Source organism: Sapajus apella, unplaced genomic scaffold (assembly GCF_009761245.1).
Source record: "Sapajus apella isolate SASKATOON/1434 unplaced genomic scaffold, GSC_monkey_1.0 scaffold47, whole genome shotgun sequence".
Taxonomy (NCBI): domain Eukaryota; kingdom Metazoa; phylum Chordata; class Mammalia; order Primates; family Cebidae; genus Sapajus; species Sapajus apella.
The window spans coordinates 1,447,549-1,461,281 of NW_022436987.1; the positions used below are offsets into that span (position 1 = coordinate 1,447,549).

A 13,733-nucleotide genomic window follows, 5' to 3' on the forward strand; every position below is an offset into this window, starting at 1 on the left:
AAGAAATTTGAATAAGTTTAAGGAGATAAAGACTGTAGAAAGAAAAACACAAATGATAAAAAGAAAGATAGTTAAAGGACCAGCCCTTGGGGAAACAACTACTATTACTATTTAATACTGTATAAAACACATCACTGGCCTCTCTCGCCTCATTCCCCAATCCACTGTAATTCACTACTTTAGTGAAAGTACATGTAATGCATTTTCCAACTTTTTATCCCATGCTGTGTTTACAATACTTAGCACTCAATAATTCTTTTTTTTTTTTTTTTTTTTTTGAGACAAAAATCTCACTCTGTTGCCCAGGTTGGAGTGCAGTGACATGGTCTCAGTTCACTGCAACCTCTGCCTCCAGGGTTCAATCAGTTCTCCTGCCTCAGCCTCCTGAGTAGCTGGGATTACAGGCATATGCACCATGCCTGGCTAAATTTGTATTTTTAGTAGAGATGAGGTTTTACCATGTTGGCCAGGCTGGTCTCAAACTCCTGACCTCAAGTGGTCTGCCCACATCAGCCCCCAAAAATGCTGAGGATTACAGGAGTGAGCCACTATGTCCAGCTAATACATTTTTAATAAATGCTAGTGAGGTTTAGAGTTTTGAGTTTTCCAAGTCTATCGTATCTTAATTCTTTTCTTTATCTACCCTAAATCCCCATTTAGTATAAAGACCATGATTTTATTTTGGGAGGAAGTATACTAAATCTCTCTCTTCATCCTCTCTCACACCCAAATTTAAGGGACCAAAAGAGGCAAAGGACATCTAAAAGGTGATGAATAACCATTGGTTTGATTAAAGATTCAAAGAATTCAAAAAAGAAAAAAATAACATGAAAACATTAACCAAAGTAACCAAGGGAACATATGGAGGAACTGAGGCAAGCACAGGAAGAAACTCAAAATATGAATCAGAGCTGAGCAAGCTGTGGGCCAGAGGTAGGGACAGCAGTGACTCAAAGTTCTTGTGGAAGCTTGGGGATCTTAAACAAGTCTTTCTATTTAATGGCCCTATGACCCCAAAAGCCTGAATCTTGGTGGAAGGGATTTCCTTGATTCAGTCCTCTGACCTACTAGGTATTTGTTTCTTTATATGTATAGTACCACCAAACTACCTTTTTTTTTTTTTTTTTTTGAGACAGAGTTTCACTCTCGTTACCCAGGCTGGAGTGCAATGGCGCAATCTCAGCTCGCTGCAACCTCCGCCTCCCAGGTTCAGGCAATTCTCCTGCCTCAGCCTTCCGAGTAGCTGGGACTACAGGCACGTGCCACCATGCCCAGCTAATTTTTTTGTATTTTTAGTAGAGATGGGGTTTCACCATGTTGACCCGTATGGTCTCAATCTCTTGACCTCGTGATCCACCCTCCTCGGCCTCCCAAAATGCTGGGATTATAGGCATGAGCCACCGCGCCTGGCCCAAACTACCTTCTTTATGAAAAAGAATACCTTAGAGATCTTGCAATCCTGCACTGCAGAAAATATCCCTTCACCCTGCAATATCCTTATTTCTCACCCTCTGTTCATTCTCTTTTCCTTAGTCTACTGTTTCTGAAAGATCCTTTCTTTGACTTGTTCTTTTTCCTGCCTCTTATGTGTAGTCACCATCTACAATCATGCTTTACAATTCCCAGACTCTGATCCATCCTCTTCAAGTCCTCATTCCTTCCTCACATTGTGGAGAATTGTTCTGGTTAAGTTCATCCTCTGCTACACAGATTTTGCTAAGAAGATCATGCGTAATATAAAGGATAAGAGAAGGGATACAAAAAGAAATAGGAGTAGAGAAAAAGTGGCCAGATACCTGGATGTATTGTCAGGTGGAGGCATAGGCAAGAATATAGTCAAATTTTGATACAATATGTTAATGAGAAATGTTAGAAAGGAACACTGTATTAAAAGAAGGTCACAGTGATCAGAGTAAGATGATAACTTCTATTTTGTTTGCCCTTGTTCAACCATGCTTAGAATATTGTGTCCAATGCAATGCACTTTGATTTAAAGACCAATTTTAAAACTGTATCACCTAGAAAAGTGCCCAGGATAAAGAAGACATTAAAAACTCATTATGAGAAACATTCAGGAAAGTGTAGATGTTTTAACTAAGAAAAGGCTTCCAAATATATGACTGACCTTTAAGGAAAAGAGGAAAAAAGTAGGGCCGTTAGGAGAAAATCACAGGGTAGTCTGTTTCTGCTGCTATAAATCATGGCTAATAATCAGAGGAAGATTATTCTTTCCCATTAACACTGGAACATGTTGGGAGAAGGCACATTTCCTCACCAGCTCTTGCCCTGTGTCATATTAAACGCAAAATGCTATCCCAGACCCTTCTTTCCCTCTCAAATCCCTAGAATGCTTTCCTGGGCACACTTGCATGAAGTTCTCAGCCACAGAACACATGGGATCCCTTGCATGCAATGCTAATGGGATTGCCGAGACTATAAAAGGGCCTTCCAGGAGGAATATAGGATTTTAAATATTCGTGCATCCAGTACCACAGTTCCGACTTTTTCTTCTTTTTTCGTGGGAGCCAGTATAAGCATGAGAAAATTTTCTCTTCTGAATCCTCTGGTGACTCAGTATCTGCTGCAAGTAAGTTTTCCACATGATCACCAAATATGTGAATAACCCAGTATACACTGTACTGAGAGAGCTCAGACTGAGTTTTTCAGATAACATTGACTGGAAATACAATTGAAAGCCTGGAGCCTGAGACTGCTAGGAGTTCATATCAGAGTGCCCCTTAAGGCCATGACCTGAGAAAGAAGACTTTCTTAGTGGGTAAAAATAGAGGAATCCCAGAAAAGGAATATAATAGGGATACCTGTTGTCTTAGATTTGGTGCTAGATTAGAGAATAAGAGAGAGAGGGAGGGGAGGAGGGAAAGGAAACAAGGAAAAGGGAAGGAAATTATAAAGGAAGCAGAGAGAAAGGGAGAGGAGGGGAGAGGAGAGGAGAGAAGAGGGGAGAGGAAAGGAGAGGAGAGGAAAGAGGAGAGGAGGGGGGGAGAGGCTACTCCTTGAGAATTCGTAATCACAAGTGGTTGGAATCCACATCACATGTGAGTCCTAAAATCTCATAAGAAAATTACTGTTTTTAGTGGCTTAAGCTATTTGTAACATTTCTTTTACTATCATTTTGATGTCTAATATGATCTGTAGTAGTAACTCCTTTTTAAATCATCATTTTGATTCTTTGTGTTTTTCTTTTTTCTTCATAGGTCTTACTAAGGGTTTATTAATTTTATTAATATTCCCCAAAAATCAAATTAAAGATTTGTTGATTTTAATCTATTTTTCTCTTTTCTATTTTATTTATTCTGTTCTTGTCTTTATTAATTCCCTACTCTTGTTTACCTTGGGCTTAATTTATTGTTCCTCTTCTAAATTATTAAGTTATCAACTTAGGTAGTTAATTTTAAACCTTTATTCTTTTCTAACATAAGAATTTAAATTTATAAATTTTCTTCTGTTTTCTGTTTAGCTGCATTATGCAACTTTTGCTATATGTCATTATCAATAAGTTTGAAATATTTTCTAACTTTCCCTGTGATTTATTATTTGATCCGTAGATTATTTATGTAAATTTTGTTCAGTTTCCAAATGTTTAGGGCTTTTCATGGCATCTTGTTGTTACTGTTGTTCAAATTAATTCTGTTTTAGTAATATTATATATTCTGTAACATTTCACTCCTTTTGGAATTTGTTGAGATATAATTTATAAGCAACCACACACAAAAATGCCCTGTCCGCTCCTTGTGGCTTTCCAAGTCCCCATGTGACATTATCAACAGGCTCTAAGTTCCCTCACCCAAAGGATGAGAAAGAGCCCACATTTTGTCAATCAGGGGAGAATCTCATTTTCTCCCCTTTACACTTCCACAGAGGAAGGCTTTTCTTCTCACCACAAGAGGAAACATGGGAGTGAATATTTCTCTTTCCTCTCCCCTTCTCCCCTTCTTTTCTTGCTTTTCCATATAGGAAGAAGGATCACTAATACGTTTGAAAAGATCATTGGAAGCAATCACTGCAATGATATGAAACTCTACCATTGCTCTACCTGTCTGTTTCGCTGCCTGCCTCATGGCTGTGTAAGGATGGCAGTGGGTTATTTTGCTTTATACTCAAATACCATAACCTCACCTGCAAAAAAGCCTATAATTTGCTTTCCAGGGAGAGAAACCTAGAAGACAGCCATTCTGTCTTTGCCTTTTATGTTTTGGTAGGGGCTCTGTTTATGGGGTCCTATAGTCCTCCATGCAGATGACTGGCGTATTGTACTTGAAGCCTAATTTTCCAGATCAAATCTCCTCATGGGTGGGTGAAGGGAGGAGGAAGAAATCTTAAGATCTAGAATTAAGGGAAGGGAATTGAGGTTCTCTTCTTTGTCTCCTGGTCCCAATTGTATTTTCCAGCCATGAATAACCAGAAAGTCCTGTATACAGAAATTACTGGGTTCTAAGTGTTATGATTTTGAGTCCTCTTTAATTCCTTGTGGTCATTTGCTACTGCCAAGAGTGTAAATGGGATAGTGAGAAATCTGCACTTTTAATCTCCAACAGCACTCCTGAGCTTCTTCCTCTCAAAAAGGTACCCCATCTCTTCCAGGTAGAAAAGGTACTAATTCTGTAACAGGAGATCTGTTCCCCTAGTCCTACACAGAAAATAACACTAAAAGTTATTAAAGGAAAAAAATGAACACTCACTGTAGTGGTATCAATTTTGTGAATTCACTGATTAAATATTTCTCATCACAAATAATTATTAAGGGTGCATATTATGTTGAAAAATGACAGGCACTTGGTAATGAGAAGTACATGGAAGACATTTGAATCCTGCTTCCCTGAAGCCTACAACCTAGCATAAAAAATATACACAGTACAAATAATATCACAAATTTAATTATAATTGTGATTATTCCAATTCAAGATGTTCGACTGCAAACACGTTTTATGTCCTCTGTCTCCCAATGTACCCATTAAATTGCTAAAGAAATATAAAAATAATGCAGCAACAATACCAGAACATAAGCAAATATAGTTGGATTGCATCATATACTTTGAGAAATTTTTGGAATTCATAAATTAGACTAGATTGTATTTATAGAAAAACTGGAATGCAGAAACCTGCAAATCATTTGTAGGTATGTATATGTGGATAGTAGGAATTATTAGGGGAAGAGGAATTGGAAAAGTTAAAGCTTGATGAAGGACTAGAAAATGTTCTCATTAAGAGATTCAGGGTGCAAACCTCATCATTTCCCAATATATCCCTGCCTGTATCAAACTTGGATGTGTAACCCCTGAATCTATTTTTTAAAATTAAAAATTTAAGAGATCCAAGAGATATTCCAATTTCAAATCAATAAAATAACAGCAATTGAAAGCAATTAATTATTGCATTGATTAGTTCATTATTCTACTACTGGAGCAATTGAGTCAGTCTAGCATGAAACTTGGCTCCCTATAAAATGAAAGAGTTGACTTTGTATCTCTAAACCCTGTGATTGCAGTGGAGCAGATGTAATCAGGCGCAATTGCAAGGTAACTTTGGTTCTCCAAGTCAGAAATAGAGAAAATGTATGGAGAGGCAGCTCCACAGGTTGGCAAACTATACCAGATGTCTCTGATTGCAGATATAAAGGCTTCTCTACTTCAGCAAAAGATGAAGGAATCCAATTCATCTTTCATTTTCCTCTTGACAACCTGAGGGGTATTCTGTCTGTTAGTAAATCCCTGTACAATGACCTACGAAGTCCTACAATTGGGGCACAAGAGCAGTGACCTTCACAGGCTCTTAGAAAACTCACAGCAATGACACAACTATTTCATTCTCATCTATGAACAAATAAGAGTAAGAATTTATAAATAATTGAGATAAACTACCATCATGTGAAGAAAGGACTAAGCTAAACAAGCAAAAACAACTCATCCCTTAAAGAAAAGAGTAAATACAAGAAAGTCGTTTATAATAAGTATAGTAATATTTTAGAAATGTCCTAATTTATTCATTTTGAGGTGGCAGAAAAGTAAAGGAATCTAAATCATCATAAAAGATAAGAAAAGGTTAATCCAGGCCCAGCGCAGTGGCTCACGCCTGTAATCCCAGCAATTTGGGAGGCTGAGATGAGTGGATCACCTGAGGTCAGAAGTTCAAGACCGGCCTGACCAACATGGAGAAACCCCATCTCTACTAAAAATACAAAATTAGCCAGGCATGGTGGAACATGCCTGTAATTCCAGATACTTGGGAGGATGAGGCAGGAGAATAGCTTGAACCCGGGAGGAGGAGGTTGCAGTGAGCCAAGATTGTGCCATTGCACTCCAGTCTGGGTGACAAGAGTGAACTCCATCTCAAAAAAAGGTTAATCGAAAGGGTTAGCACTGGCATTTAGCTGAATGGCTGTACCACATAAATGTTGAAATGTTTTCACAATATTTGTAAATGTCTAGCATAGGTGATCAAGGCAAACAGAAAGCACACATAAACAATGTTAGGAATGAAATAGAGTAGACTACAGACACAGTAGAAAATAAAATATAATTAAAAATAAGATAAACATGTTTCTGATAGTAACTTTAAATGAGAGAAAAAGATTTTTAAACAAATAGATACAGCAAACACTTACAAAAGGAAATTCTAAAAGATATACTTCAGACAGAAGAATACACATCCTACTTGGAAAATCTGAGATGGAACACTTTTACAGTTTAGGCTATAAGTTGGTCTGTTGCAATGAAGATTCCAAAAATATAGTAGTTTTGTTAAAACACAAGTTTATTTCTGTCTCAGATTAAAGTCAGGGTTGGCGGCCCAGACAGTGTCAGGAACACAGCTTGTCCGTATCATTGCTCTGCCATTTTCAACTCACATTTCTATCCTGTAATCCAAGAAAGCTCCCTCAGATCCCACCATCAAGCATCAGCAAGTAATATAAATGCAAAGAAAGGGCAACGAACTACTTGTTACAGCCTACCAAAATGAAGTTTAGACTCTCTAGGGTCAAGAAAGTTTATTCCAATATATATGACACACCATAGCCTGAGTTTCTCAAGAATACCTTACCAAACCTGGTAAGTCTAAGTCCCACACCTGGAGTTAAGCTGATGAGAATGTGTAATTCCTCTTGCAATGAGAACAGTTCACTCCCTAATTCATTCATATGCACCAACCAAATTAAAAGTATAATACTTTGTTTCTCATACAGAAAAGTATTTTACTGAGAGTAAAATTTACAAAGAAAGGAGAAAGTAGAAAGACCTAATTACCTAATCCCACCACTGTTACCAATATAAAATCCCAGGATAAGATATTCTCATCACCTGAGCATCTTACCTCAAAATAGCAATGACTTCACCTCTTCCAGGACTAAACAAAATATGTTAACTTTTAAGAACAAAGAAGAGTCAAGCCAGATCTTAGGGCCACATCTAACAGACAGCATGCAATACACCAATAGAGACAGTCCTCTTATAAGTTCTTACCCAGTTCCTATGAACAGAAATGAAAGATCTAATTGACATCACTCTATATCTACTATTTCAGAAGGAGAGACTGAAACTCATTTTTTAGTGGCATGACTACTTATTTATTTATTTATTTATTTTTAAGACAGGGTTTCACCATGTTGGTCAGGCTGGTCTTGAACTCCCGACCTCAGGTGATCCACCCCCCTTGGCCTCCAAAGTGCTTGGATTACAGGCGTGAGCCACCACGCCCAGCCCGATTTATTTATCTCTTAAACCTATGTTTGCCAACACCAAAATCTAGCACATTTTATGGTTATTGGATGCTAATAATTACATGGCTGCTTTTATTCCATGTAATTATTAATACCATATATACATATACACACACACACACACACACACACACAAACACACATATAGTAAGTATAGTAAGCCTATATATATATATATATATATGCAGTACTTGTTCTTATTTCCTCTTTACCCAAAGCAAACATATAAATAAATTTAAAATTACAAATAAATAAATAATTAATAATAATAATAATAAAAATAATAAAAAATCCTATTATTCCTATGATGTATTATACTACCTACCCCATGTGTTTTGTTTTTTTTTAAATGAATAACACCCATATTACAGTGAAAGGTATTTTCTCATGTTGTGGTCTTCTCAGCTGTTATGCAGAAACCCTACTCATATGCAGGATTTCAATGATCTGGGGCTGCCAGCACAAACTAGAGGTTTGGAAGACGCTCTAAACCTAAAATCAAGCAGAGGGTGGGACTTTCCATTGCATTTTCAGAGAATGTTGCATGGTCTATCATTGGACATCAGGAAAGATGACTCATCCAGAGCTGTCATCCATTTCTCCTGTCCTTGAGTCTCTCTGACACAGGAGTAGGAAAATGTTGGAATCAGGAGCAAAAGAAAGAATGGAAAAACTATTCACAAATATCCAGGTATACAGGTATATCCAATAAGCTGTGAAGCCAAGTGCCTCTGGATAGTCTTTGCTGTGATATGAGGGACACTAGAAGGACTAGTAGCTGTGAAAATTACTCCTATCCATATAATCTGCACCAGCCATGAGTTCCTGGCTGTGTCAGTGGCAGGAGCCTCTGGAGAAAACTATGAGAATATGTTCAGATCAATTCTTTTGGGTAAACACCCCGAGCACTCGCTGGCGGATCTGCTGAGTCTTCACCCCATAGACAAGAGGATTGAGTGCAGGTGGCACGAGGAGATACAGTGTGGCCAGAAGAACATGAACATGATGGGGTACATGGTGGCTAAAGCGGTGAGTGAGGAAGGAGAACATTCCGGGGACATAGAAGATGAGAATCACACAAACATGAGATCCACATGTGCCAAAGGCCTTAAGTAGGGCCTCACTCCCTGGTACCTTCAGCACTGCCTGGAGGATGTAGGCATAGGAAACACCAATGGCCAGGACATCCAGCCCAACCACAAGCAAGGCCACAGTCAGTCCATAAGCTCGGTTCACCGTGGTTGCTGAGCAGGCAAGTTTCACAACAGCCATATGTTCACAATAGGCATGGCCTATGACGGTGGCCTGGCAGAAGATAAGTTTTCGCAACAGAATGGGGAAGGGGATGAGGAGTAGTATTCCCCGCACCAGCACTGCCATTCCAATGCGTCCTATGACCCCTGGATGCAGGATCGTGGAATGGTGCAAGGGGTGACAAATGGCTACATAGCGATCCAGGGCCATGGCCACAAGTACCCCCGACTCCATGGAGGGGAATGCATGGATAAAGAACATCTGAATCAGGCAGACAGTGTACCCAATCTCATGGGCGTGAACCAGGAGCACTGCAAGGGCTTTGGGTGCAGTGGAGGAGGCCAGAACCAGGTCGATGGCAGCTAGCATGGACAGGAAGAGGTACATAGGTTGGTGCAAGGAGGAGTCCATCCAGATGATGAAGAGAATGGTAACATTGCCCACTAGAGCAAGGAGGTAAAGGATGCCCATGGGCAGTGCGATCCAGTGCTGGCTTTCCTCGAAACCCGGAACCCCTACCAGGAAAAAAGAAGGCTGGGGTAGCCTCTGGCTGGAATTGCTAAGGGCCATTATCAATGACTTGAAGAGGAAAGAGAAAAAAGAAACCAAAGTCATGATTTCTGCATTTCTGCTACATTATCACATAGTCCAGATCACATTGTCTACCATTCTTCGTGAGAAGAATAAAGTGACTAAAACTGCAACCAAAGGGAATAAAGTCAGATACAAGAAGTAAATCTTCGATGGAGATAATTTTTTTTACAGGTGAGACATCCATATGTCTGAATTACAATAGGTCTAGTTTTGTTTAGAGATAAGAGTAAACATACACTGTTTTGGGAGAGTTGCATAAGCTTTAACCATTCAGTTGCTTGTGTTTTGAAACTGTCAACTTCAAAGGGTTTTCTTTCTTAGCCTCTTGGCATTACCGAACTGTAAGTTAAACTGTTAGCCTGAAATTAGCCTCCCTCAGTTTCCATGGCATGGCACTCTAGAGTTGTTTCTCCTGTGGCCTCAGTCCCACCATTTTCTCCATCTCATTATGTCGTTGATTCCAGGGATCCATCCTCTCCTCTCTTCCCTATTCAGTACATAATCTCTGAATTGACTTCATCTATTTTCATGGTTTTAACTATTTTTATTTCTTTCAAATCTATGTTTCTAAGTCAAATCTCTTTCTGAAATACAAATTATTCTTTTTGTTTGCTTCCTGAATAGCTATACCACAGCCTCAAAATATTCAAGTCTAAATTAATCATCTATCCTTCTTAAATCTGCTCTACCTACTTTTGGCAACATTTTTATGAATTACGTCACTACCCATCTACCAAACCCAATCTAGAAACTTGAAAACTATCCTTACTTATTCTTACCTCTCATCCCTTTTCCCTATTCACCAATTCCTGTTAACTGTACTTTTAACACCTATTATATCCACTCCTGTTCTCAACACCCGATGTCAAACATCCAACTTCTCTCACCTGGACTGTTTCATTACATCTCTCTGCCTTTGCTGTAAACATCCTCCCAATTCACTTTCAACCTTTAAGTCAGGTCTTTCCTAAAATGCAGATGTCATCATGTCACTCCTATGGCTAAAATCCTTCAGCGAATCTATTGCATGGAATAAAATTATACTCTTAAGATTATATTAAAGGTTTTCAAAGGTTATCTATTGTGTATTATTTTAGTCTTACAGTTAACATATTTCTACATTTATGTTTTACTAAAGCATTCCAACGTTCTTGGAGCTATATGACTAAACTATCCTATTTTACACATGCCTTCTGTGTAATCTTTCTTCAGTTTCCTTTATCTGAATTGGTCTTCCTCACTCTTCAAAATTTGGAGTCTACTGTCTTCTTCTGCTCAAAAGGACTCATTGGGTGTGTTAGGTCAACATGGTCAGAAGCACTGTATCTTATGATCCTTCTTTGTTCATCCACATCTTTCTGCCTTATCTCTATCATAGAAATCCTTTCAGCATCTTAATGGCTTGTTTTAAAGAACCGTATCTCATTAAATTTCATGATTATAAGCTGGCATGGTGGATGCTTCACAATGCAGTGTGATAAATACAAACTTTGTGAGCAGACAGAGTTAGTTTAAATTCTGCCCATTTCATATTCTAGGAATAAAGTCTCGCTAGGCTTCTATAACTCTCCAAGTCTTGATTTCCTTATCTCATAGTAGAATAAATAATATCAATCTTATAGATTTATTATAAATATGAACTAATGTATGTAAAGTCTTGATATATAGGTTACTTTTTAAAGTATAGTCTACAAATCTTTTTTAGCATTACTAATAAAAGATGATTATGGGATCTTAGTGATCTTTTATGAGGTTGGTGCAATAGTAATTGTGATTTTTTGCCATTGAAAATAATGGCAAATATTTTTGCAATATTGTTAATGTTTAAAAAGATAACTATAATTATCTGGCCTTTCTTCTTTGTCTTTATGATTCTGCTTCTCTGTTTCAAACTTTTGATATGTTTACCTCTCATCATAATGTTATAGCATGGGGTGTCTCTGACACTCCATGTTAACAAGAACTATCGAATAAACAGTTGTCTGTTTAGCCTTCTCCACGGGATTCACCCCTCAAGTATTCACCCGTCAAGTATTAAAACAAAAAACTTGCAACTGGTTACATTTGTGTCTGTATGTTTATCTTAAAAGACAGTGTTGTCTGAAACAACTACATTTTTCTTTGTTGGAGTAGTGGTTCATGTACATGTACATGTGAAGATTTTTTAAAGTCAAGAATGACTCAGTTCTTGTGGATTATGCACCTTTATATCACTCAGTGTGTCTTTTTCACAAATCAATGTTTTGGGAATACCGTATTGCCCCCAAACTCTCCATCTAATAGCTATAAATTCTGAAATTCCAGGTGGGCATAATTCTACCAGCCTTTGTCTTTCTTCAAGAGCTAACTTAAAATAATAATGACATTTTTATTGAGACCACCAGAGAAATCTCATACTCTTGCAAAAAATAGATAAATAAATAAATAAAATCACTTTTCAATGCTTAATATTCCACATACTGTGAAAGTTAATTCTCTTTCTTAGCTCTCCCCTTCTGTTACAAGCTTCAGCTCATTTCTCATTTTATAGCTAAGTTGGAGAACAGCTATGTGTTTGTGGAAGGCACCCATGGCCTTAACAGAAGCAGTGTGAATAGAGCAGTGAGACTGAAACCGTACTATAGAAGGTGAAACAGAGGAGCAGAGACACATAAACCTGAATATTTTATAATCTGGTGCTTTTTTGTGCTGCATGGCTTGTGAGATTAGAGCAAAAGCCTATGGCTACTTATTAAGGGCTAATTATTCAAGTAAATAGGAGGTCCCTCTGTGATTCTTAGAAGAAAAGCAGAAGGGACTTTATTCCCAAGAATCTAAAAGTGAAGCTCTATTTAGTTCTCTAACCAGAAAGCAGGGGACAATTGAGCAAAGAGCTGATGCTGTTGAACTAGTATTTATTCATCTAAATTCAATCTAAGCAAGCTATTTTCTGTGAAGTTGTGCTTGAATTCTGTTAAGACAGCATAACGTGTCTCCTTTTCTTTCCTTTTGTAATGTCTTTATTGCTTTGTCATTACATGATGATCTTGCACTTTAGAAAGCAGGGACTACGCTTTGCTTACCACAGCAGCCCTAGGGCAAGCTCTAGAAACACCTAAAATGCAGTCGGTAATCAGTAATGTTGGCAGAATAAACATCCATATGACTCAATTAAATAATAAATAAATGTCTTAAAAGACTGGAAATCATGAAAACTTGATAAGGCAGAGACTGAATTTAAGAAATAACATAGCAGACACTGGTGTTGCCATCTGAGGGGATTATTGATTGAGTGTCGATAGTCCTCACTTTAAGTGATGCTCTGAGTGCTTCATGGAAGAAAGATCCCTGCTGAATCATCACTATCCTGCATGCAAAGAAGTGATAAAGAAATCCTAAGTGTGTCAGAAATAAAGGGATTCCTGTGGTCACTGGTAGGCACTTCTTCTACTCCTAGCAGGCAGGGAGGCCTCTGTGGGATGTGACTTGTCTCTCTCTGTCTTTAATCTCCTTCTCAGCAGTGGCCTGGACTTTCTGATAGTCGGGAAAAAAGGAGGCAAGAACATAGGCAGAAAAAGAGTAGGGGAAGACACAGAAATAGTGGGTTCATGATAATGACCTAATTAGAGAGGAAGATACAGAAATCAAGCAGTAAGAGGCAGAACTCCACTGCACAAATCTGAGACACATAATCAATACAGTAAGCCTGGTACAGGGCACTGTCCTCCCGGTCTCTGGACTCTTTAAGGATGTGCCCTTTAACGTCTTGGGTCAGCCCAGCTGGGCACGGTGGCTCACGCCTGTAATCACAACACTTTGGGAGGCCAAGGCAGGTAGATCACAAGGTCAAGAGATCAAGACCATCATGGCCAACATGGTGAAACCCCGTCTCTACTAAAAATACAAAAATTAGTTGGGCATGGTGGCACGCACCTGTAGTCCCAATTACTTGGGAGGGTGAGGCAGGAGAATCGCTTGAAGCCAGGAGGCAGAGGTTGCAGTGAGCCGAGATTGCGCCACTGTACTCCAGCCTAGCAACAAAATGAGACTCCATCTCAAAAAAATTAATTAATTAATTAATTAATTAAAGTCTTGGGTCAGCCTAGAGGGAGACTCAGCAACACAGAGAGACTTAGGAATGGGAGAAAATTCCTAGACTTGGGAAGGCTCC

General features: G+C 38.5%; 1 protein-coding gene across 1 annotated transcript; it reads right to left on the reverse strand.

The window, feature by feature from the left end:
- Positions 1–8,410: 8,410 nt before the first annotated feature.
- Positions 8,411–10,564, reverse strand: LOC116525028 (olfactory receptor 52L1-like). Its single transcript, XM_032240545.1, has one exon. The coding sequence runs from the start codon at positions 9,602–9,604 to the stop codon at positions 8,615–8,617; it is 990 nt and encodes a 329-aa protein (XP_032096436.1). The 5' UTR covers positions 9,605–10,564; the 3' UTR covers positions 8,411–8,614.
- Between the last annotated feature and the right edge of the window lie 3,169 nt (positions 10,565–13,733).

Coding starts and splice junctions, on each gene's coding strand:
- LOC116525028 (XM_032240545.1), bottom strand. CDS start 9,604: ATGACTTTGGTTTCTTTTTTCTCTTTCCTCTTCAAGTCATTGATAATG.